Below are 22918 nucleotides of genomic sequence, written 5' to 3'. Positions count from 1 at the left end.
TCTGCTTTCTGCCAGGGGGGTCTGTGGGGAGGAGGCCCCTGGGAGAGAGGCCCCTTGGGAAAGGTCCCCTTTGGGGGGAAGCAAAGGGAGCTTGGTTGTGCTTTTCTGTTGATTGTATATATTTGTAAATGTTGTGAATTTTGTATATTTGTACATATTCATTGCATTTCATCAGAGATTGTAGATTTGCTTGTAAATACAGCTCTCATTTGCTTTCCAGACTGAGCTAGCTTGGTTATTGTTGGGGGTGGGGGGCGGATTTCAGCTCTCACACTGATACATAAGTTATATTGGAGTTCTGAGTTAATTCTTTCTCCCTGATCTCAAGAAGTATGAGCAGACATGAGACAGAAGGGGACAAATCCATCATATTTAAAAACAAGGAAACATTTTCACAGATGCCCACAGAAGTGAGCCCCTTGATTCTTACACAATAGTATATTAAGCACATCTTGCTCTATGGGAGACACAAGACTCTTGTAAGGAACATAATAAGGACTTTTAAAGATGCCACCAAGCACAGGCCAACATTGTAGTTCCTAGACTGACAGACTGGCACAGTTGGTACCACTGATCATCGTTAGCTGAGGTTTCCCTAGGGTCTGGGACTGACATAAGGGTCTGTGGAATTCAACTCAGAACTATGTTGCAGTCCATCCTTGCTCTTCACTGGCTGGTCAGCAATGGTGTGGTTCAGCCAGGTTTCTTCTGCAACACACCTCAGATGGGACTTCCTGCTGTTGATCTCTTCTTTGGTCTTGGGTCTATGAGGAAGAACTTATCTTCAAACTGTATAATGATGATAGCATGAATGTTTTGTCCAAAATCGGAGAACTTGCAGGGAAAGGAGTACATGAGGCCAAATGGGAGGAAGCGAGCTGACAGAGTCACTGGAGGCTTTGACAGGTGACTGCTTGCCATTGTATTTTAATTACCCTCCACTGGTTTCTATGACATGCAAGAAAACTCAGTCCCCTGCATCAGCTATCAGCTTGCATTGCCTTCCTGTGGGAAGCAAACATCAGCTGACTCCCTGATATACACGCTGATCCTCTTGCCAGGGGCAGCCACTGGCCCACCTTCTTTTTGTAGGTGGTGAAGGAAGAGTGTACAGTTCCCTGAAGAGCTGACCACACTGCTGGGAGCAAGAGATTGGTGTACTGCCGTCGGTGTGTGCACGTTAAACGACCCCTGTGCCTGGGCTCTGATTCTTTGTTAGACCTCCCATTTCCCACCTCTATTTTACTAGCTGCTCCAGCACGGCCCTCTCAGCCCTGAGGACTTACCAACTCCTGCCTTCTTATGACACTCTAAGATCTGGTGTCATGTCAATGGTGCATCTAGCTGGTGACATCTTCAACTTGACATGATCTCTACAACTTCCTGAAAGGAGGTTGTAGTGAGGTGGTGTCAGTCTCTTCTCCCAAGAAATTAGCCATAGGATGAGAGGAAATGGCCCCACGTTGCACCAGAGGAGGTTTAGGTTGGATATTAGGAAAAATTTCTTTACTGCAAGAGTGGTCAGGCATTGGAACAGTCTGCCCAGGGAGGTGGTGGAGTCACTGTCCCTGGAGATCTTAAAAAAAATGTGTAGATATGGGACTTTGGGACATGGTTTAGCAGGCGTGGTGGTATTGGGTTGATGGTTGCACTCAATGATCTTAGAGGTATTTTCCAACCCTAATGATTCTGCGATTCTATTCTATAATTATATGACGTGGTTGTAAAGTAACCTTCACAGGTTGCTTTACAACAAAAACCTCATTTAACCTAAAAAGTCCCCTAAAAGGCAACAGACATAAATTTGGGTATGCAAAAGCGGTGCAACTATTGGTTTGTTCATGTTTATATGTCATTTTCCTGGCAGTAAAATTAAGGCTTGCTGTTTGGTAGAATAGTTATGACAGCTCACACTGCAGCATGCAACATTCAGGGAGTATAATATTGTAGCTGTGACATTAGATGACTTAATTTACCTCATGGTTCATAATTTACTTTACACATTGGCATCACAGCCAAGTTTTCTTCAACAGCAATTCATCTATCAAAAAAATGCTGTTTGTGTTCATTAAACAAAAATGTTAGCAAATCTGGATTAAAACATTGAGAATTTTTGAAAAAAAAATTAAAAGTACAAAACAAATGTAATTTTCTTTGACATGAAATATTTTCTGCTTTTTAAATTATATCTCAAGTTGAGGCATAACCATTAACTCCTTCTTATGGTTCAGCAAAGAGCAGAAGGAAACCACTGGTGAAACAGAAGGCTTTGGCCTGAGGCAGGGTTGGATTTTTACTTTTTTTTTTTTTTTTTTTTTTTTGTGAAGGAGTGTTTCTCTTTCTTTCTTGTGTTCACATATGGATTTTGAATGGAAAATCTAATCAGTTGCTGAGGTGCAGTGGTGTGTTGCACACCTGCTCCATGCCCATGCTCAGGGTTGTGTATGAGAGTGCGATGACCTTTAGTGGCCTTTTATGAATATGAGTGCAGAGAGAGTGGAAATTCAGTGACACTTTCTGTGTTTGCTTCAAGCAGACAGCCCCCACCAACATGCACCCATGTTCAGGACGGAGGCTGTGTATGAGCTGTCAGCTCCTGGCTTCCAGCTCCAGGGCAGAGACATCAGCACTAGTGAGCTGTCTGAAGTGGTCTTTCCCGCTGGGTTTGGTCAGCACTGAGGCTTGAGAGAAAGCACAGGGATGTCATCCAGTCTGGGGAGGCTGCTCTCCACCTCTCAGGTTTTATTTGCATGCTAGATGCATAAGGACTGGGGAGAAAGTCCCCATGAAAGTTGCAAGCTTTCTCTTAACCCTGGCAGTGCCAGCAGGCAGTTGAGCTGCCCCAGCCTGGGAGCTTTTCGGGCACAGTCTGTGGCTCACCAGGCACAGCATTTTCTCCTTACAGCTTTGCATGTAAAGAGAAAATATGATTGCTGATGAGCAAGGTCCTGTGAATGCCAGGGGAAACCACGCTAGGGTGTTTCCTCCTGATCTGATTCATTCTCATTCCTGAAGCCAGAGCCAGGCCAGAACCCTCCCTGGCACTGCACTATATTTTTGGTTTACGTGCACTAGCTATAGACCTAAGGGCATGGGAGGCACGAGGCCAGCTTAAACAATAAATACCCTACTGTGCCTTGCTGTTTAAACAGAATAATTACTGTCTTACTACATGTGACCCCTCTGTTCCTGTCCCTCTGGCAGTTGTTATTTTGTGGCTCCTTTTACACAGGGGACGTCTGTGGCTCTCTAAGTGCCATACCTCTCTGTTTGCCTGTCTCACCTCCTGTCTTCCTCACTTGCTTTGTCTCAGAACATTTGTCAGTAGCTGACTACTATCTTTTCTCAGTCACTGAGAAATCTCACTTCGTTTGCATTTCTCTCTCCCAGCCACTGTCCCTCTCTTCATTTTCCCACTATTTTTCACCACCTATTTTTCTGCAGCTCTCAAGATTTCCCCATTTTCACCACTTCCCATGCCACACTAGTTTTTCTGCCTTCCCTCCTCACTCTAGCATTGTAGCACTAGCTGTCCCTTTGCTCGTATACCATCTGCTGCTCTCCACTGATCTCTTTGCTAAAAACAAGCCTCTTCAACTAAGGGACAGAAAAAAAGAGCCAAGCTCATTGGAATCTGTGATGGCTGAGCAGACAGAGACTGATAAACGACAACTTCAAAGTTTTGAATTAAAAATAAAAAAGGAAGGAAAGAAATTAATCCCAGCTGGAGGTAGAAGAAAAAAATTATGTCAAAGGCTCCCTTAGCTATTTTTGTCTTTCAAAAGCCTGTTCCTAGGGAATGTGAGGCGCAGGGGGAGGGAGGAAAGTTAGGTGAGCAAAACCTTAAACAATAAATGGAGAGTGCAAAGAGAAGAAACTGCAGTTCAGCATTGGAAGTTGTGACACACACCAAAAAAACAACCAAACAAAAAAAAAATCAACAACAAGAAAAACTTCAAATGGCATTTATTGATTTGCAATCTTTTTTATCCCCTTGCATCTTGTTTTAGGCAGAGGAGGGCCCAACAAAGATGTATAACCCCTCCTGCTCTTCTTCTTCACAACTACAAAGAGACTCTGGAAGGAAAACAAGCACAGAAGCAGGGTATCAGGTCTCTTTCTCCACATGCCAAATGCAAACAGATACTTTCAGTGGGTCTGAACTTCAGTTTAGTTTAAGACCACAGCAGTATTAAAAAAGAGAACTAAATAAATTTTCTGCACAAGCAGGAGCCCAGTGTAGGATGCACAAATGGGGGAGGACGGAGCTGCCCCTTCTGCAGACTAGGTTCCCCTTTGGAGATGTAAGGAACAAGGACATGAAGGGAAAGGCCATTCTGATAGAGCACTTGGCTGAAGGCATTGCTGGTCCCTTGGCTACCTGAAAGAGCTGTTTGCACACAGTATAAGTGTGGTTTTCTCTGGGTGTGCATAATTTCTAGAAAGGAAGAGTTTATCCTTTGAGGAAAGAGTGACAGTGTGTAGCAGTGCCAGGGGCCATCAGGGCAGAGGTGGCAAGGACCCATAAGTACATGGGGAGGATGTAAGTCTGCATTTCTGCACACACAGTGGGATTTTTATACAAAAATGTGTAAAATATGTAATACAAAATATAGTTTATATGTTTTATATCTCTCTCTCTCACATTTATATATGTGTGAGAGCATAGGCAGGTGTGCACGTCAACAAGCCCATGGGGTTGTTCAAGGCTCTCTCCAAAGGGTAGGGGGAAAGGGGGGAGGTTCTTGCCATCAGGCTAGCATTGCCAGGCAGGTTTGCTGTTTGAGCTCATTATTTACTTTACTGGGTCCAATTAGGAAGCCAGGGGGTAGGAAATGTGCCTGATGCAAGCAGGCCTTCAAAGCCTTCCTCCTGCACACATCAAAGCCGTCTGTCACAGATCCTTCTGCAAAGAGGGCTCTGCCAGCTCCAAGCAGCAGCAGATGCCTGGTTTGCTCTGCTCAGGGTCGTTCCCTGTTGGTTTGATTGTCAAGCCTTCCAGGCTCCTCTCTATCTCCAGCCTCCAGAGCAGAAAGCTCCTCTTTTTGATTTACTGGGACAGAGTTAAGGAGCTACAGTTTGGCAAGACAGTGTTTAATGTGGCTTCAGCAAGAAACCAAGCTAACTATGAACAGCTGAAAAGTGAAAAACCTGTAGGAAAGAAGGTTGCCTGGAGTCATGAGAAGAGATGGTTTGAGATGAGAAGAGCTGTGCTACACAAGGAGTTGTCCCCCTTCAAAGAAAACTCTACTGCCCCTCGCTGGGAAAGTGGTGTGCTGAACCAGATAAAACAGCCAGGGGCCAAACCTTGTCAGCGAGGAAGCTTTGGCAGTAGGGTCAGGATTTCATCCCTAGGTAACATGCTCAAGGCAAATGTCTTCTCTTAATGGAGCAGCTCACTTGCCAGGAGCTGGCAGTCCCTCTTTTCAGCTAATGTAACACTTCCATTGTTATCAGTACCAAGGAGCACTGTCCTGGCCTTCTCCCTCACTGCTTTGATGAGCTGCATACTGACAGCCATCAGCTCCCTGACAAAGCTAGCTCCTACTTGGGAACATTTGTAAATTCACTCAATGTATAAAGCTCTGTTCATGCTTTCCCCACACCCCCTTCCCTTTTGCCTTAGAGGTTAGAGTTAATATGACTCACCTAATCTGGCTGCCAAGGTGAATTAGTGAAAACATCTCTACAGCTCTGTGCAAGATATCACAACCTGACATTTTTCTAACACACCGTCATACATCTTTCTTCTCCCTCATCTGTAATATGACACCTTGATTTTATATGAATGCTTTCTGTTAGAAATGGTTAACATACTCTTAGAGGGGACAGGGCTGCAAGCCACAGGGTCTGTCTTGCAAGCAACAGTACTTAAGTTCTGGTAGCAAAATATTGATGCCCAGGGTTGACATGGCAAAAACACAGGTCACCAATGCAGGGACAAGAACAGTGCTACCACTGTTTCAGCAGGAAACTGTCACAGAAACACTGCCTGAAGTGTTACATTCATATCTGTGTCCTAGAGCAGGGGAATGAGAAGCTGAATAGGCCTATTGATGCCTTTGGTGTGACCTTCAAAACAGAAGTCCTCCCTTTCACTCATTCCCAGAGAGCTCCACTGGGCAAATCAGCAGCTCATCATGTCTTGGGAAGAATCCTTCCCAAGGAAGGGGGAATCATGCATAGCTGTGAAACTCTCCTTCAGGACATGGTACATAGTTTAGATATTTATATATTCAGGGGAGATGGTGAAAAACATCTTCCCTTAGGAAAGTATGTACCCTTTTAGGATACTTGGGAGCTCCACTGATGTGGTTCTCTGTCAGACAGACTTAACAGCACTCGTAACAAGGGTGCCACTCCATTAGAGCCGGTTAAGTCACCCTCAACCCTCTTTTCATTATGGTGACAGTCTTGTGACAAGGGCAAATTGCAGGAGAAACAAGTCCCATTTGGAATGAACCCTGTGTATAAACAAGGCAGAATTGCAGAGCAAATGATTTGCAAAGGAGAGGCAAATTACTTTTTAACCTTTTCGTTGTGAGTCTTTCCCTAACGTCTGATTAACTTTCCAGTCAACTGGTTGACCTACCATCTGGGAGTGCTGCTATGAAAGGAAGGGAGCGTTTGCTGTCAGCTCAAATTGGGGGTGGGATTTTCAGAGACCGTTGTTAGCAGGTAGCTGCATGTGATAAGAAGATCTGGGAATTAAAAGAGTTCCCACCCAAAATTACTCAAGCTATGGCTAACCCGCTAACAATGTATTGTACAGACAGCAGCACTGTGCAGAAGCTGGGATGCAGTCCTGCATCTGTCTTCAGCCATGGTGACACCCCCATCTGAAACACTGTGTTCAGTTTAGGGTATTGAACTTCCAGAAAAATGTGAACTTTTTGGAGAGGTCTTGAAGCAAAGAAAAGAATGATCAAAAAAACAGCCTCACCTACAGAGGAAGGTTGAAAGACCCAAAAAAAAAAAAAAAAAAAAAAAAAGACAACCAAAGGAGGAACGTAAGTGATTTAAAAGTTGATAAAAGACCATTGCAGAGAAGGAGGGAATGATTTGTTCTTTTTGTCTGTAGTGGCTAAGACAAAAGTAATAGCTTTAAATTGCAGCAAGGGAGACTCGGGTCAAACTTCAGAGAAATTGCTGCAGTGGTAAGGACAGCAAAGCATGAGAACAGATGTCTGGAGCAGCTGCAGTCTCTGCCACTGGAGGGCAGAGGATGGCTGTCTCCCTGACATGACTCTTATGTCCTGTGCTGAGGTTAGGGAACGGGCTAGATGGTGACAAGTCCCCTCCAGTACTATGACTCACCTAATTCTGGTCCTACAGGGGCTAAGATTCCCTAACATATTCATGAGTTGCATCGATAAAAAGTGGTTATGAAAATCCTGCCCTGCTTCCTTCTCCACTGACTCTCTGTAGCATCAGCCCCAGTGCACAGCAGAAGACTGAGAGCCATGTCCCAGAACACTGGCTGGGCAGCAGAAGCCAACTTTTCCTCCCCACTTGAAAAATACACTGCTGCCATGTAGTAAAGCCCTTCAGTAGGCTGTTAGAGGGTGCAAAACCCTGCTTCAAAGTGGTTGTAAGTTTTAGAACAATGAGATTTCCACTCACCTGAACATCTGGTAGGAGCTGGAAAAGGAACTACTGGTTAGCCCCATTGAAAGAGAGGGGAAACTGTGACTTTGCATGAGTTTAATAGGTACACCACTGTTTTCATGCTGAGTCTCTGTGATGGGGGGTAGTTTTCCCCTAGAATGGTTCTGAAAATTGCCTGGGGAAAAAAAAAAAATTAAAAAGGCAAAAATAACTGTGTGAGGAACGGAGTCCTGAGCAGATTCTGAAATTGCTGGAGTCCCTGTCTCTGATGCAGAAGGGAAATGCATGCAGCTGCCATCACCAGCGTGTGTGGCCAGCCTGGCTTGGCCAACATGCTGCAGCAACCCTGTGGATGTGTGATGGTTTTGATTGCAGGTGGCTCCATAGGAACTTTGCTCTTACTCATTGCTTTCACCTAGTGGCACAGAAACAAGGCCCCCATCCTCACAGACACTCCATCAAACAACTAAGCACTTACATGGAGTGTTCCGCACATACTGAGTAGCAAATGTCTTCTGGGCAGGGCAGGGAGGTGCTTTGGAAAACCTGACTGCTCTCTGATGAACCTGAATGGGAGATCTTAGAGGCTAACCTTTTTGGGTTTTTTTAATCTGGCTTTTACCCTTGGAGGGTTTTGGGGATACTTTCCCTACATACACAGGCATGCAGCTGGGGCTTGTGGCTTTGCACACCTGCAGACCAGCACCTGCAGCTCTCTCAGAGGAGGGACACATCTCCCTTTTTACGCTGCTGCCAGCGTGGTTCAGATTCTTTCCACAAGAAGCCTTACTTTGCTTTCTGAAGGGATAAAGTAGTTAAAACAAACCTAATATTTCACACTTCCCTGGCACCTTGTATCCAACAATTCTAATGTGTTTTAGATGGGTTAAATTCAACACCCTTCTCTGACCACCAGATGATGACAGAGGGGGGTTATTAGCTGCAGTTCACAGAGGGAGAGCAAGGGAAGTGACTCACCCAAGGTCATCCAGTGAATTAAAAGCAAGGCCACAGAACTCCCCTGATTCCTGCCCCTGGCTTTAACCCTGACACTCGAGTCACTGCTTTCAAAACTGTGTTAGCGAGGCAGCACAGCTTAAATATGTCATTTGGTATGTGCAGTAGATCAGGGATTCATGATGATTATTGGTCTCTGCGGATCAAATTACACTTTGTTTCTCTCAGGTTGGCCATGTTTAACAGTAGCTCGATCCAATCAATGGCACTTCAGGGTGGTGGTTGCTCTGAGAGACAGAAAGACATTTATAACAGTTTCACAGTGGAGAAAAGGATGCTGACAATACACCACCACATCTGAGGACCCCGCTGGCCCTCAGCCAAACTAACCTCACCTGGTACTCAGCCATCACAGCAGTGAACTTACACTGATTTCACATGGTGGAGATTTTGCTTCTTGGCCTGGACAGCCTGTGAGATACAACACTTTGGTACCACTTGTATGCTTCTTTCCAGATTTTCAGAACCCAAGTTTTACGTAACTTAGTAAAATGATAGTCTCTTGCTGATATGGCTTCTGAAATAATTTTAAAAACGCTCATGACTCATGTTATTTGCAAAATCCCTGTTGTGGTTGTTCCTTCATAGCAATTAAGCAGAATAGCTCCCAAATCTGAAAGACTAACAGAGCCACCATCTGTATTTTTCTGTCCTGCCAGGCAGAGAATTCGAAGGTGAGGAAGAGTATCTGGAGATCCTAGGGATCACACGAGAGCAATCGGGCAAGTACGAATGCAAAGCTGCCAACGAGGTTGCTTCAGCAGATGTCAAGCAAGTCCGAGTCACTGTGAACTGTGAGTACACCACAACTGGAGCATGTCAACAGGGGCAGTGGGGACTTTTGAATAAGCAGAAAAGGCTTTCTGGGTTTATATCATATTATGTAAAAGGGGTTGGGAGTGTTATGGAAACTATCTGCAATCAGACACTTATCACAGGGTATAGTTTGTGATTTAAACCAGGTAATAGATAAGAAAAGAAAGAAAAAGGGAGAGAAAGGGGTAAAACGAGAGGAGCTTTGAGGTGCCCCTGTCTCCACTCTCAGAAATGCTGATGATGCCTTGTTTTCCCTCATTGATATTCGGGATTACAGTATCATGAAGAGAAGCTTCAGCAAGGAGAGATAAGGGAGGGTTCATCTGGCTCAGAGCAAACACATGCCTGCCTGCAGCCATAGGCATCTCAGCAGTGCCTACATAGGCATCACAGCTCAGGGGCCTGCAGGGACGTGCAGTAGAGGTATGTGTTAATGACAGGGTGTCCAAACTTGACTTCTATGCTGTTTTTAGGTCATTAGTATAAAGCCCTCTCTAAGAGACCCTCTGTACCCCAATGCAATACAGAAAGGAGCTTGACCGTATGGTCACGTGTCCCTCTCACTGAGAGGCAGAGTTTTTTGGTGGAATCACCTAAAACCACAGAGAGGCACAGTTAGCTGTGTGTCTTACACCCACACTTGTGTGACTGGGGCATGGATCCCATTGCCCATATGTAATCCACCTCACTTTGCCGGCATGCTCCTCTCACAGTGACACAAGATATTACAGTCGGCTGTTACTCTTATAATCCTACTTGTGTGTGTCCACATCAATATTTTTGTGCCTCATATTTGGCACTGGAGTGATTTAAAGCGAATATCCTTATCTACTTGCTCTGTTTCCATGCTTGGTGGCTAATACTTTCACACAGCAGGGATAGATGAATGGGAAGTATATCCTCTCTTGATCTTCTTCAGTTTACACACCAGAATATTAATTTAAACTGAAACTGGAGATGGTTACAGAAAGGTTTCAGGGTGCATATGCATGGCCTTGACTCATAGGTAGCAGTCTCAGGGAGTAGGTTAGGGCAGGGAGCTGATGACAGGAAGTGTTTCAGCACATCCCAGTCTAATTTGCCACTGCAGGTGATTTTAGCACCTTTTAATACTGTTCTTACTCTTTTTCTCTTTCTTTCCTTTTGGGCCATCACATCAAATCAGCTTGTCTGTCTTGCTTAGGAGTCAAGGTTATAGGCTCCCTGCAGCATTTTCAGAATCCACAGAGATTTTTATAATTTCCTTAGAAACTGGGTGGCAGTGGTTTAACACCAGCTGCTTCATGGGCCAAATCTGGTATTAATATGGAACTGTAGTAGCAGATTTTCTGCACTAAAACTGTTGGAGGTTTATTCCTGTCAAAACCAGCTGAGTTTATAAACCCAAGACATTTCATGAGAACCAATTAATATTTTCAAATATTTACTTGAAACATAATTTTAACGATGCTTTTAACATGGTTGAAACAGATTGTTTGTATATAAAGTCAGAATGTTTGATTTTGACTTAGTTTCAACTCATAATAACTATGCTACAGTAAGACCTTAAACATTTTTGCTGTAGGAATATATAAAAATATAGTGTGGTAGAGTATTGTAATATTATTATGTGGCCTAACTTGTAATGTAAGCAACCTAAAAACTCCTTCAGGACAGGTCTTTCATTTAATAATGGGGAAAAATTTGAAGAGGTCATGAGTTGCATCATCAGAAGCCTGTCCTTCTTTTTCAAAACTTATTAATAGAAGTTATTTCTGTGCCAGGAAGGTGGTGGGAGATGTTTGTTTGTTTGTTTGTTTGTTTCTTATGTCCTGATACAGAACCTAAATATTTCCTTTTTAAATTTCATTCTGTTAGTTTGAAGCAGACACACTGCAGAGAATTCAAGGTCTCATTTTCATGTGATTTACCAGCAGACTTGGTTTAAAGGTCTTTTCCAATCTAAACAATTCAATGATGCTATGGGGGCCATGCACAGGAAACAAATCAGTCCTGTTTGAGAAATGAAAGCTAGATATTTGCATACATCTTTTCTTATCTTGCTTCCTTAAACTACACCACAAGCAGCAGAAAGTGGAAAAAATACAGTGAGTTTGAAAAATGGGGCCTGCCCAGCCTTAGGAGCTTCCTGGACATCTCTTATAGTCCACTGGCCTGTGAAGCACATAGCTTGTCAGCCCAGACTGCAGGAGGGAGCATCCTTGCTTTGCTTTGGTCTCACACTACCACCTTCAGGCTTCTGGAGTAATGGCCCTTGCACAGCACAGACAGGGAAACTGAGGCCTTGGTAAGAGGTTGTGGGGGAGAACAGATGAAGGCAAACCACTCCTGGCTTCCCCAGCAGCAAACAGCTAAACACAGAGTGGCTGTTTTCTGAGTCCAGTCAGCTGGTTTCTCCTGGGAGAACACTGCAGCAAGCAGACTCCCCTTTGCTGAGCAGGCAGCCTCAGTGCAAGCAGTGCCATAACAAAAGCAGGGGTGGCTGAGGTACAGCCAGTCCAACTGTCTGAGCTCTGGCCTTTCAAAAGCTGAGGAGGGTGACTAAGGCAGAGACTGCTCAGATCAAGGGGCTGGGGTCCCTGACAGCAGCCCAAGGAGCACAACCTTCCCAGGTAATTTTCTAGGCCCATGGAAAGGTGCCTGTTCATTTCATGACTCACCTCTTCTGCTGGAGTCAGTGAAATGGAAAAGGTTTGTCTTGCTGCAAATGACAAGAAGATATACTGCTCAAACAAACAAAAAAAATCAAAGAAGGATGCTTGAAAAATCACCTTCGCTATCCTTTTATTTACCCCTCCTCCTTTCCAAATTAAAATATTTACATGAACCCACAGCCTTTGAATGTAGGATCCTATTTATGTACACTTATTAATATTGATGATGTGAGAGGGCGCACTGCAACATCCCTAAAGCCCTGCATAAAATCCTGATTAAGGTCAGGAAAGGGATCATACTGAGATGGCTAATGTGTTCACAAACAAACTTCTTTCCATACATTTTCCAGATGGAATTATATTTTTTGTCTTTGAATGACGCAATCCTTTTTTTTTTTTTTTTCTCTTTTTGTGGCTTCTCACTGCTGGGATGGATACATATGGTGGAGTTGTACTCTTACACACAGGGTGTGCTTTATGGTAACTTGAATCTCAGCAAAGCAGATGTCTGAGTTGCAGCCCTGTAATCTCAGGGCATGCAAGTATTAGTGGTGAGAGACAAGGTACTTACTCCCTGATGCATCTCAGCAGTCAAGTAGAAATAATTCTGCTTTTTAATATATAAAGCTCATCGCTAAACATTTTGAATGTGGGGCTGGGATTGAAGATGCTGCCACCCTACCTGCCACTCAGCCAGCACTGAGACCTAGTTCCAGCAGAGCACATCAATATGTCTCCCAAGTTCTGTTTGCCTGTGACGTAACTTTCAGGCTTCAGAGTAAGCAGAAGTGGGAGCACCATAATGGGCTGAGGGCAAGCTTCACACAGAGCAACCATGAGCAAGCCCTCTTGGAGCCTGTGACAAAGCATGATGTCCAGGAAGGTTTGGCAAGTTTTATGACCTTAGATAGGTAAGGGAAGTGTCTCAGCAAGTGATCTGGTTCTTAAAGCTGCACCCACAGCTCCTGCTAAAGCTCTTAACTTTTAAGCCATTAATGTGTTTTTGTCTCATACAAGTTGCCCCAGTCCTTTCCTTTTTATTATAGTTTTGACATTAGCTGCAAAGCTTGTACAAAGAATAATTTTCATGCTAGTGTTAAATTCCTACTTTACTCCTTTTGCTGTCTTCATTTACCCTTGATGTAGTCTTTCTCTCATCTTCTTCCCTCTGATGATCCCATGTGAACTAGAGACCCACAGGTAAATATTCATAAATTACTGAAGTCCATCATTAACCTTAACTGCCTGTGTATGCCTGTGCATTTATGACAGAACTTTATTCAGTGTCGTTGAAGAGAAGCATGTGTGCAGAGTGATGCTAATACAGTGTATGAGGGAGAGTTCAAAGACCAGGTATTCTCCAGAGGAGCAGGAGGAAGCCTATGCCACACCAAGCAGCATCCATGGACCTCCACTGGCCAGCACAAGTTGCATGAGGAAGCCAGGCTGAGATAATTTCACTGTTTCATTCCACCTGGAAGTGTGTCAAGTGACCATGTATTTCCTTCCTGCAGACCCTCCCACCATCACAGAGTCCAAGAGCAACGAAGCGGCCACAGGACGACAAGCCTTACTCCGGTGCGAGGCATCAGCAGTGCCCACGCCTGATTTCGAGTGGTACAGAGATGATACCAGGTGAGGTCTTTAGCTCGATGCTTTCTTTCTCTCCTTTTCAGTCCACTCAATGGAGGATCCTAGCATCCTCCCCTACTCTTCTCCTCAAGCAAATTACTCTTCACAAATCATGGTTCCATCTTGCTTGGCAGCAGGGCTGGAGGAAGCAAACCTTCTCTGCACTGGGAATGCTGAAGGAAGTGCAAGGGACAGAGCTCTTGACTTTAAGTCAATTATGAGCCAATATACAATTAAAACATCAATAGCATTTTCTTCCTGACATTGTTCATGCATTAAATAGCCTATGACAGACAAAAAATGGTCAGTGTTAGTCTCCAATTAGGTAATGCTAGTTTTGATGCCTTCATCTAGAGGAAGGAGCTGCTGAGGTGTAAGATTCCCCAATCTGTGTGACCTGAGCCACCCAGATTTGCACATGAGAATAAATGAGAAGAGAAAAGGGATCACAGGATCACAGGATGTTAGGCGTTGGAAGGGACCTCCAGAGATGATTGAGTCCAACCCCTCTGCCAGGGCAAGACCATAGAATCTAGCACAGGTTGCACCTGCATGCATCCAGATTGGTCTTGAAAGTCTTCAGAGAAGGAGGCTCCACAACCTCTCTGGGGAGCTTGTGCCAGTGCTCCATGACCCTCAGAGTAAAGAAGTTCCTCCTCATGCTGAGGTGGAACTTCCTGTACTGCAGTTTATGTCCATTGCCCCTTACCCTATCACAGGGTGCAACTGTGCAGAGCCTGTTCCCTCCCTCTTGACACCTAGCCCTCAGATATTTATGAACATTTATTAAGTCCCCAGTCAGTCTTCTCTCCAGACTAAAAAACCCCAGGGCTCTCAGCCTCTCCTCATAAGGGATGTGCTTCAGTCCCTTAATCATCCTTGTAGCCCTCTGTTGGACTCTCTCGAGTAGATCCCTGTCCCTCTTGAACTGGGGAGCCCAGAACTGGATTCAATATTCCAGGTGAGGTCTCACTAGGGCAGAGTAGAGGGGGAGGAGAACCTCCCTCGATCTGCTGGACACACTCCTCTTAATGCACCCCAGGATAGCATTGGCCCTCTTGGCTACAAGGGCACATTGTGTCAGCAGTGACCTGACATTAAGAAGGTTGTGTTATTATCCTCATTTTTTGCCTGACCCGTGTGCACTGGCTCAGAAGCGACTCCGCTTTGGCATATTGGAACACAGGAATTGGTGTGTTTCACTAATAACCTTTTGTTAAGTAGAGTCTAGCCCTCAGATGGCCATCTTGTGGTCATTTCCAAGCGTAGGTTGGTGCTGTGTAAAGGCTTCCTCCCTTTCCCTTGGCTGTTCATGCTTCACCACTGCTTTATCAGTAGCATTTCACTCCACTGCACTCCTTCTTTTCACTCCTTCCTCCTGCTTTCTGTCAATGCTTTCTTTGGTCTCTTTTCTGAAGTCTGCTTTCCTCCCTCCATCCTCACCTGCAAGATGGGTTGAATTGCATTGGTTTATTGCCTACCAGGCAGTGACTTCCTTCCCAATTCACAGCTGTCATTGCACCTCTTCTGTCTTCACAGGATAAACAGTGCTAACGGTCTGGAGATAAAGAGCACAGGGAGCCAGTCTCTGCTGATGGTGGCCAATGTCACTGAGGAACACTATGGGAACTACACCTGTGTGGCTGCCAACAAGCTGGGAGTCACAAATGCCAGCCTATACCTTTACAGTAAGTATTGGAGAGGGTGAAGGGAGGTCCAGAGTGCTCTCACAAAGATCAGGCAATGTAGGAAGCACATAGTGACCCAAACTCTGGAAAGCATCCACATGCTGTTTTCAACCCTGCAAACTGCCAGCCACGAGCTAGCTTTCAGTGCTCTGCTTCAGACACCTATATGTTCATACTTGTCATGAAACATAAACACAGCCAAATTTAAAGGTTTACAGTCAAGCCCTTTGATTGACTTCCTGCCATAAAGTCAGATTTTGTTAAAATAATAAAAACATGTTTGTTTTAAAGCTGGAAACAAAAACCCTTTTAGAATGACAGCCCCTTTAATACAGAGACAGAAGGCCAGGGCTCAGAGGGTCTGTGACAGTTGAGAAATGACAAGTAATTCAGAGAGATGGAAAGAACGAGCCACAGAGCCTGAGGAAAACAAGAGAGTCAAGAAAAAGAGAAATTAGTTTGAAAATAGAAGGGAAAGAAGTGGGAAAAGACAGAATGACTTAAAGGGGCATACCACAGGGAATGAGTGGGAAAAGGTAATCAGAAGATGAAATGTGGAATAAAATTCCTTGGATCTCATTCTGCTACCTTTCAGCCATTGAATTTGTCATAGCAAGTGTAAACAGACAGAAGCAGGGACTAGACAAACTCTACAGCAGAGCTAACCTGCTGGTTGTGAATTTGCAGCTGATTCAAGCCTGACCCTAAAGAAAGTCCCTTACCTACCACCCATGTACACATAGAAACTGTGGTGTATTCAAAATGCAATTCCTGATTCCAGGCCCAACTTGGACTCAACTTGGACCACACACTGTTATTGCCACCAGAAACAGAGTGCAGCAGGATGGACAGCATGAGCAGACACATAGACACAAAAGTGACTTAGGGCTGTATTCCTCTTGAGAGTCCCAGATTCAATTAAACCACTCAGGCCATGACCTGTATGCCCTTTTAAACAGAGAAAAGATGAGCTGTGCAAAGCAGTCTTAGTATGAGACTCAGTTTAGTTTCTTCTGTGTGTGATCAGAAAAAACAATGTTTTGGTTTGGTTCATTTTAAACAGATATAGTGCAAAAAGATAAATTAATTGGGATTCTTTGTTTACCACCTCTGGATTTATTTCAAGGCACTTTGAATTTTTGCAAAATTTGGGTGTTCTCTGTGGTCGTATTTTTCTGAAGAACAGATATTATCATAAAAGAACATATATTTGATTTCCTGTAGCACTGCAGCACGCAAAGCAGATTTCTACTTTGAAAGTCTTTTCACGCTGGGTCTTGTGACTGTCATGAGTGAGATTCAAATAAAATCCCCAGGCAGCAATCTGGAACATAATTTTCAAATACTCCAGATTTGTTCTTGCTGATATTAATATAATGCTAAGTTTAGAATCCATTCTTTGTGGTTGAATTCTAAATTTGGCCCTCTCCGTTGGTTCCTGTTACACAGATGAGCTGAAATGCATCACAGAAACAAAATAGAAGATGAAATTCAATAATAATATACGTATAGATACGTGATTTTAGCTTGGGGTGGGGGGTGGTTTTGCTAGAAAAGCATTTTGTATGACTTCAGAACTTCACCCCAAAGGATCTCAAAGGAGTTGCTAGCAATGAATATTTTAACATCACAAGTTATTTAGAAACTGGTGAATGTTATTAGCACCATTTTGCAGTAGGATACTAAGGTACAGAGTGAGGAACTGTTTTACCCATGGTCATAAAATGGGTGGCAGAACCTGTAAGAGACCCAGAGAGATCCTGCAAGATTGCCTGTAACTATCCCAGAAGGAAATGTGGCAACTATTAAGAATGACTTGCAACAGCAAGGGTCCTATTTTAGCCTCCTTTTGATGTATGTGAACCAAACTTTAGTTCTTTCAAGTTGTTGAACTTTGTTTATCATTTTTGCCTTAGAAATTCAAAGCCTGTTTATGCTGGGAAATGCTAGAGAGCTTCACAAGAGCCAGAGAAATGGAAGTGCAGGAGTTGAGAGAGGTGTGATGATTTTCAGTGGACTGTTTCTAACTTTTATAATTGTTGCTTGTTTAATCCCTGTTTCTTCAGCGTGCAATTACTTCATACTGTTTCAGGAAATCCCTGTTCTCATTCTAGTTAGTGTGGAAGAGAGAGGAAAAAAATAAATTCAGGCAAAGTACAGGTGGTATTTCTAAGGCTAAGAAATCAAGGGGGAAATGAGTGCTTCATAAAGATAAACATACAGAAAACAGCTGAAAAAACTTACAAGCCCAGATGAAAAAAATGCTGTAGTGGTCACACAGTAGCTGAAATGAGGGGTAATGCACACTGCCAACCACACACTCGGGCAGAAAAATAAAGCAGTGGCAAGTTTTTGCAGATACTCAAATACTTGGGAGTGTTTTTCATCCTTAGATCCAGAGATCTTATTTCTTTCTTTAAATAGAGGACAAGCTCATTGTAGGGCAACATCCCACTAGGGAGGCAGATACAGTCATACCTCCTCAGTGTCCCACTGCAGCACAAAAGAGAATGGCAGGAGTGAAGAAACAACCAGAGAGTTAATAATGAGGTACTGGCAGCTTTGCCTGAGGTGGAGGGCAGAAGGGGAGCTAGCAAAATGATGTGGAACAACAGTTTAGCCATAGAGAAAAATGTGGGACTACTATTCTGTCTCAGCCAGTATTGAAAAACTCTTGAAGAGACTGAGAACCTTAGATGTCAATGTCATGGATAGAAGATACATTAAAATACAAAAGCAGCTCCCTTGAGCTAGCTAGATCTTCCTTAAAGGATCTAGAAATGGAATTGCCTGCTGGAGGTGGAGAGATTTATACTCCTCTGTCCTGGAGACATAAAAACAGCCATACCAAAGGTCTGTCTTACACGGGAACCTGTCCCCAACAGCAATATGGAATATGATTGCAGAGAGGGTACTCAGGTATACTTTGATCTAATACCTTGCTTCCATGCCTTCCTCCCTGCTCATTATGCTCACCCTGCTCTCTACCACATGCTTTTGTAGTTTCCCTTATTCTGGTACTCAGTGGACAACCTACTGAGCCAGTGCAACCTGCTAAACCAGTGAAAAAGTAATCCAGCTTTACCACCCACCCTCCACAAACGCCCCTGAACGTTTTCTTTTGTTGTACTGAGGTGAATTAGTGAAAGGGCTCAACAAACGTCAAAGCCCATGCAAGATGGGAAACCATATCACACGTACGTGGTTATGGGGAGCTGGGAGGCAGCACCATGTTTTGTAGTATTAGTGATCCAGGTTGATTCAGCTCTGCAACCCCCAAGCACAGAACACTTATGAGATTTAGGAAAAGGGCAGCAACACAACACAGATCTCTGTGAAAATCACCTGAGAGGCAGGCCAAGCCAGGGCTGCCATCACAGAGCAGCAGAGGTGAAAAGTAGTGCTGCAGCAGAAGGGAAGGGGGATTTTTCCTTATGTTTATTAGGAGGGAGGGAAAGTGGTTTCTTTTTGTTCCACTCAGCTAACGGAGTGCTGTGAAAAGCATTATGACTAAAAGTCACAATTTGTATCTTAACTCATCCTACACAGAAATAGAACCATAGAACTGTTGAGTTTGGAAGAGACAGAATCACAGACCTTTGAGATCACAGAATCACAGAATTATAGGGGTTGGAAAGAACCTCCAGCAATCATCAATTCCAACCTCGATACCACACCGGAACACATCCAGGCAGGTTTTGAAAGTCTCCAGAGAAGGAGACTCTATAACCTCTCTGGGTAGCTTGTTCCAGTGCTCCAGCACCCTCACCATAAAGAAGTGTCTCCTTCTGTTAAGGTGGAACCTCTTGTGTTCTAGCTTGTACCCGTTGTCCTTGTCCTATCATTGGGCACCACCGGAAAGAGACTGGCATTTTCATCTTGACACTCACCCCTCAGATATTTATAGACCTTGATAAGATCCCCTCTCAGCCTTCTCAAGACTAAACAGCCACAGTTCTCTCAGTCTTTCTTCATAAGAGAGATGTTCAAGTCCTGTAGTCATCCTTGTAGCTCTTTGTTGGACTCTCTTCAGCAGATCCCTGCCTCTCTTGAACTGGGGAGTTCAAAACTAGGCACAATATTTCAGATGTGGTCTCACCAAGGCAGAGTGGAGAACCTCCCTAGACTTTTTAATGCACTCCCCAGATGCTGTTGGCCCTCTTGGCCACAAGGACACATTGTTGTCCCATCGTGACCTTGCTGTCCACTAGGACTCCAAGATCTTTTTCTATGGAGCTGCTTTCCATCACGATGAGCCCTAGTCATCTCTGGTGCCTGGTGTTACTCTTCCCCAGATGCAGGACTCTGCTCTTGTCCTTATTGAACTTCATGAGGTTCGCCTGCCCCCAGCTCTCCAGCCTGTCCAGATCTTGGATGGCAGCACGTCTTTCCAGTGTGTCAGCCACACCCCCATGCCCCCCTCCCCCTCAATCAAGAGGATCAAGTCCAACCTTAAATACATGTATCAGTACCAGATACACGTCTGCTGTACAAGCATGTAGATCCACAGGTTGACATGTACATGAGTATGTATAGGTATGCATGCACCTGTGTGATGTACACATGATCTACACATAGGTGTGCAAGCACACACCCACCCACACAGACACACAGAAGCAGCACCTAGGGCACTCTAGCAAGGTAGAGAAAACAAATAGCAGCTCTTCCAAATTAACTGACTTCTGCCTCCCACAGAGCTAGCACATCCCAGAGGATAAAACAGGAGACAATAGGACACTGCTGCACATCCTTATGAAGTGCTGCTGGCTAAATTGTCTCAATTATGGGAGACTGCCACCTCAGCAGGTCCCCTGCCACCTTCTCTGCTGCTTGCATCCTCTGCACCCTTCAGGAAGTAAGGAAACGCAGAGGTAAAGCAGCAGCAGAGAGTATCCCAACCCTGCCTACTTGAGAGGCTTCAGGTAGAGTTATCATTGCAGTCCAGCAGTTTTGGTCATAGAATCATAGAAACATGGAATCACAGAATCATAGAATCTTAGAATTGTTTTGGTTGGAAAAGACCTTCAAGATCATCAAGTCCAACTGTCAACCTATAACACAACTATAGCTATTAAGCCATGTCCTGAAGTGCAATGTTTCTTGAACACCTCCAGGGATGGTGACTCCACCACCTCCCTGGGGCAACCTATTCCAATGCCTGACCACTCTTTCAGAGAGGGCATTATGATTTATATTGGATATTAGGAAACATTTCTTTACTGAAAGAAGCAAAAGGTAGTCCTAAAAAGAACTGGCACTTGCCTCTAACTTGTAATTCTTTGTTTTCACTCCAGGAGCACAAGAGCTGGCTGTGCACACATGCTTGCACCTCTTCTCCTAACTGCCCATGCTTTTGTTTATGGTGGTGGCTGCTAGGGTTTGGCCAAAATCTCTTTCGATGTCTCAGTGCAAAGTCCATGTCAATTACTGCTGGAAGACTCAGGAGAGGAGGAAAGTGGTTAGGGTGGGTGGCCAGATGGGGCAAAGCTGAGACACTGCTAATGAGCAAGGGTGGAGCAATAAAGGCAGCACACAGCGGGTGAAGGGAACAGAGGTAAAGGCCTCGAATAGAAAGCAGCATGATAATGAGGCCGTAGTGCTTTGCTTTTTACTGCTTATGCTGTGCAGTCTGCAGCCTGCTGTGCAGGAAGAAGGTAAAGGGGAGCTGAGTTATTTAACCAAACTAAATAACAAGGAAGTCATGTCAGCACAACAGCTTGCTTTCGCAGAACAATAGTCCCCTGTTGCTACATAAACACAGAGATCCAGGCTAGCCCTGTATTTTCTAGGCAAGAGACAATCTCCCTTGTGCCTGCTGTGGATTCAAACAGCTCCATTACCACTGTGAGGACAGGAGATCTGCCAGTATCACAGGCATGGGCCTGATATACTATATTCCTATGGGCTCCAGTAAGTCAGAAAATAGCTCTTTGCACCAGCAGTGCTGTATAAAGAAGTATTTGCCTCCAAATAGCTTGGCCTGGGTTGATCAGAGAATAATATGATGTATCCTGCCAAGTTCTACATCCACGAGCAATGATCTTAGTACTGTCCTTACAGGTAGACCAGGAGACAACTCAGTGCCCCAGGCCTGTGAACTGTTGCATAGTGGCATATCTTTATAGCTAAATCATAGAATCATAGAATTGTTTCAGGTGGAAAAGACCTCTAAGGTCATTGAGACAACCATCACCTTAAGACCACCATGACCATTAAACCACATCCTGAGGTCTACCTACTGCTCAGCCCATGAGCAGGAACTTGTCTTAGTGCAAGGTATCCAGAAAGCTCTAAAGTAATGAAAGGAGACCCAGTCATCAGAGTCAAGCCTGGTGGGCTCATATTCTTGGTTCTGTGCCTGACTCTGCCAACAGGTCATCATTTGACCTCGGGCAAACGGCTTCCTTGCTCTGTGCATCAACTGCATGATCTGCATTTCAGAAGTAACACTACTGTTAGCCTCAGACTGAGGTCTCTGACACAATTTTTCCGCAGTGTCTGTGCAATTCTTTTGAGATCCTTGTGTGGAAGAAACAAAGTGTGAAGCCTGCAGTGACGTATAACAAAGTCCTGCTGTGACGTATAATGAGGATGCATTGGAAAAGAAACCTATAAATAAAATAGCAGGCTCTGCGCACAACTAGAGGTTGATGACTCTGCAGAAATTCCTCTCCTCTCACAATACAAAAGCTCAAAAGAAGCAGAGTGCCCCTGAGGATTCACAAGGCTGGCTGCTCCCCCATGCTGTGTTTCCCAGACCTGCCACTGGCAAGAAATTCATTCTGGGGAATGTTCTAGGGAGGCAGCAACTACCCATGGGAGGACTTTCACAACACACCTCTCTGCCAAGACTAGCTTCCAACCAGAAATGTATCTAAGAGCTGTAGTGTGATGACATGTGTGGTCTTGAAAGTCAGAGGGGAGATATGGCCCATCAACTCCAATTACCTTCACTGCAGGTGCTTAATCCCTCTTGCTGTGTGGATATTATTTGTTTAGTTTTTCGAATGACTTCTCTCTGACTCCCAGTCCCAGGGGATTTCGATGTGTATTAGGTGTGTTGCTAGAAACATGCCCTGTCTATGAAACCTACTCTAGTTCATTTAATTTGGGGATGGACAACTCCATCAGGTTTGTATCTGCTGCTTGCTTGGTGTGAAAAGTGGCGTTTCCTTTTCTCCTGCATGTTGCTTATTGTTTTTTTTCCCCCCTTAGAACGAGTTTTACCCACACTCCCCAATCCTTTTCCAGGTCAGTATATGCTTTATGTTGAAGTAGCTTTTTAGCCGGGTCATTCTCCATCATCCTCACAAATGCTCAGAGCTAGGGATGGGCAAAACAAACTTTTCCCTCTTTTCTATATGTAATTTGGTCTCTTCTGCTCACCTTCCTCATCCTTCCCTTTCCCTCTTCCTTTAACAAAAAAACAAAAAACAAACAACCCAACAACAACAACAACAAAAAAACCCACCCAATCATCTAAGCAGCAACAACCTTTAGCCA

General features: G+C 44.3%; 1 protein-coding gene across 1 annotated transcript in view; it reads left to right on the top strand.

Annotated features, from left to right (window-relative positions):
- Positions 1-22918, top strand: part of LSAMP (limbic system associated membrane protein) — a 348132-nt gene that overhangs the window by 304414 nt on the left and 20800 nt on the right. The window contains exons 4-7 of the mRNA XM_054398152.1: positions 9285-9419; positions 13610-13730; positions 15267-15415; positions 22631-22666. Coding sequence (XP_054254127.1) covers positions 9285-9419; positions 13610-13730; positions 15267-15415; positions 22631-22666 — 441 coding nt within the window. The remainder of the gene's footprint in view (positions 1-9284; positions 9420-13609; positions 13731-15266; positions 15416-22630; positions 22667-22918) is intronic.

Source organism: Indicator indicator, chromosome 1, assembly GCF_027791375.1.
Source record: "Indicator indicator isolate 239-I01 chromosome 1, UM_Iind_1.1, whole genome shotgun sequence".
Lineage (NCBI taxonomy): Eukaryota > Metazoa > Chordata > Aves > Piciformes > Indicatoridae > Indicator > Indicator indicator.
Note: the sequence above shows the minus strand (reverse complement) of the source record. Positions and strands in the feature narration are given on the sequence as shown.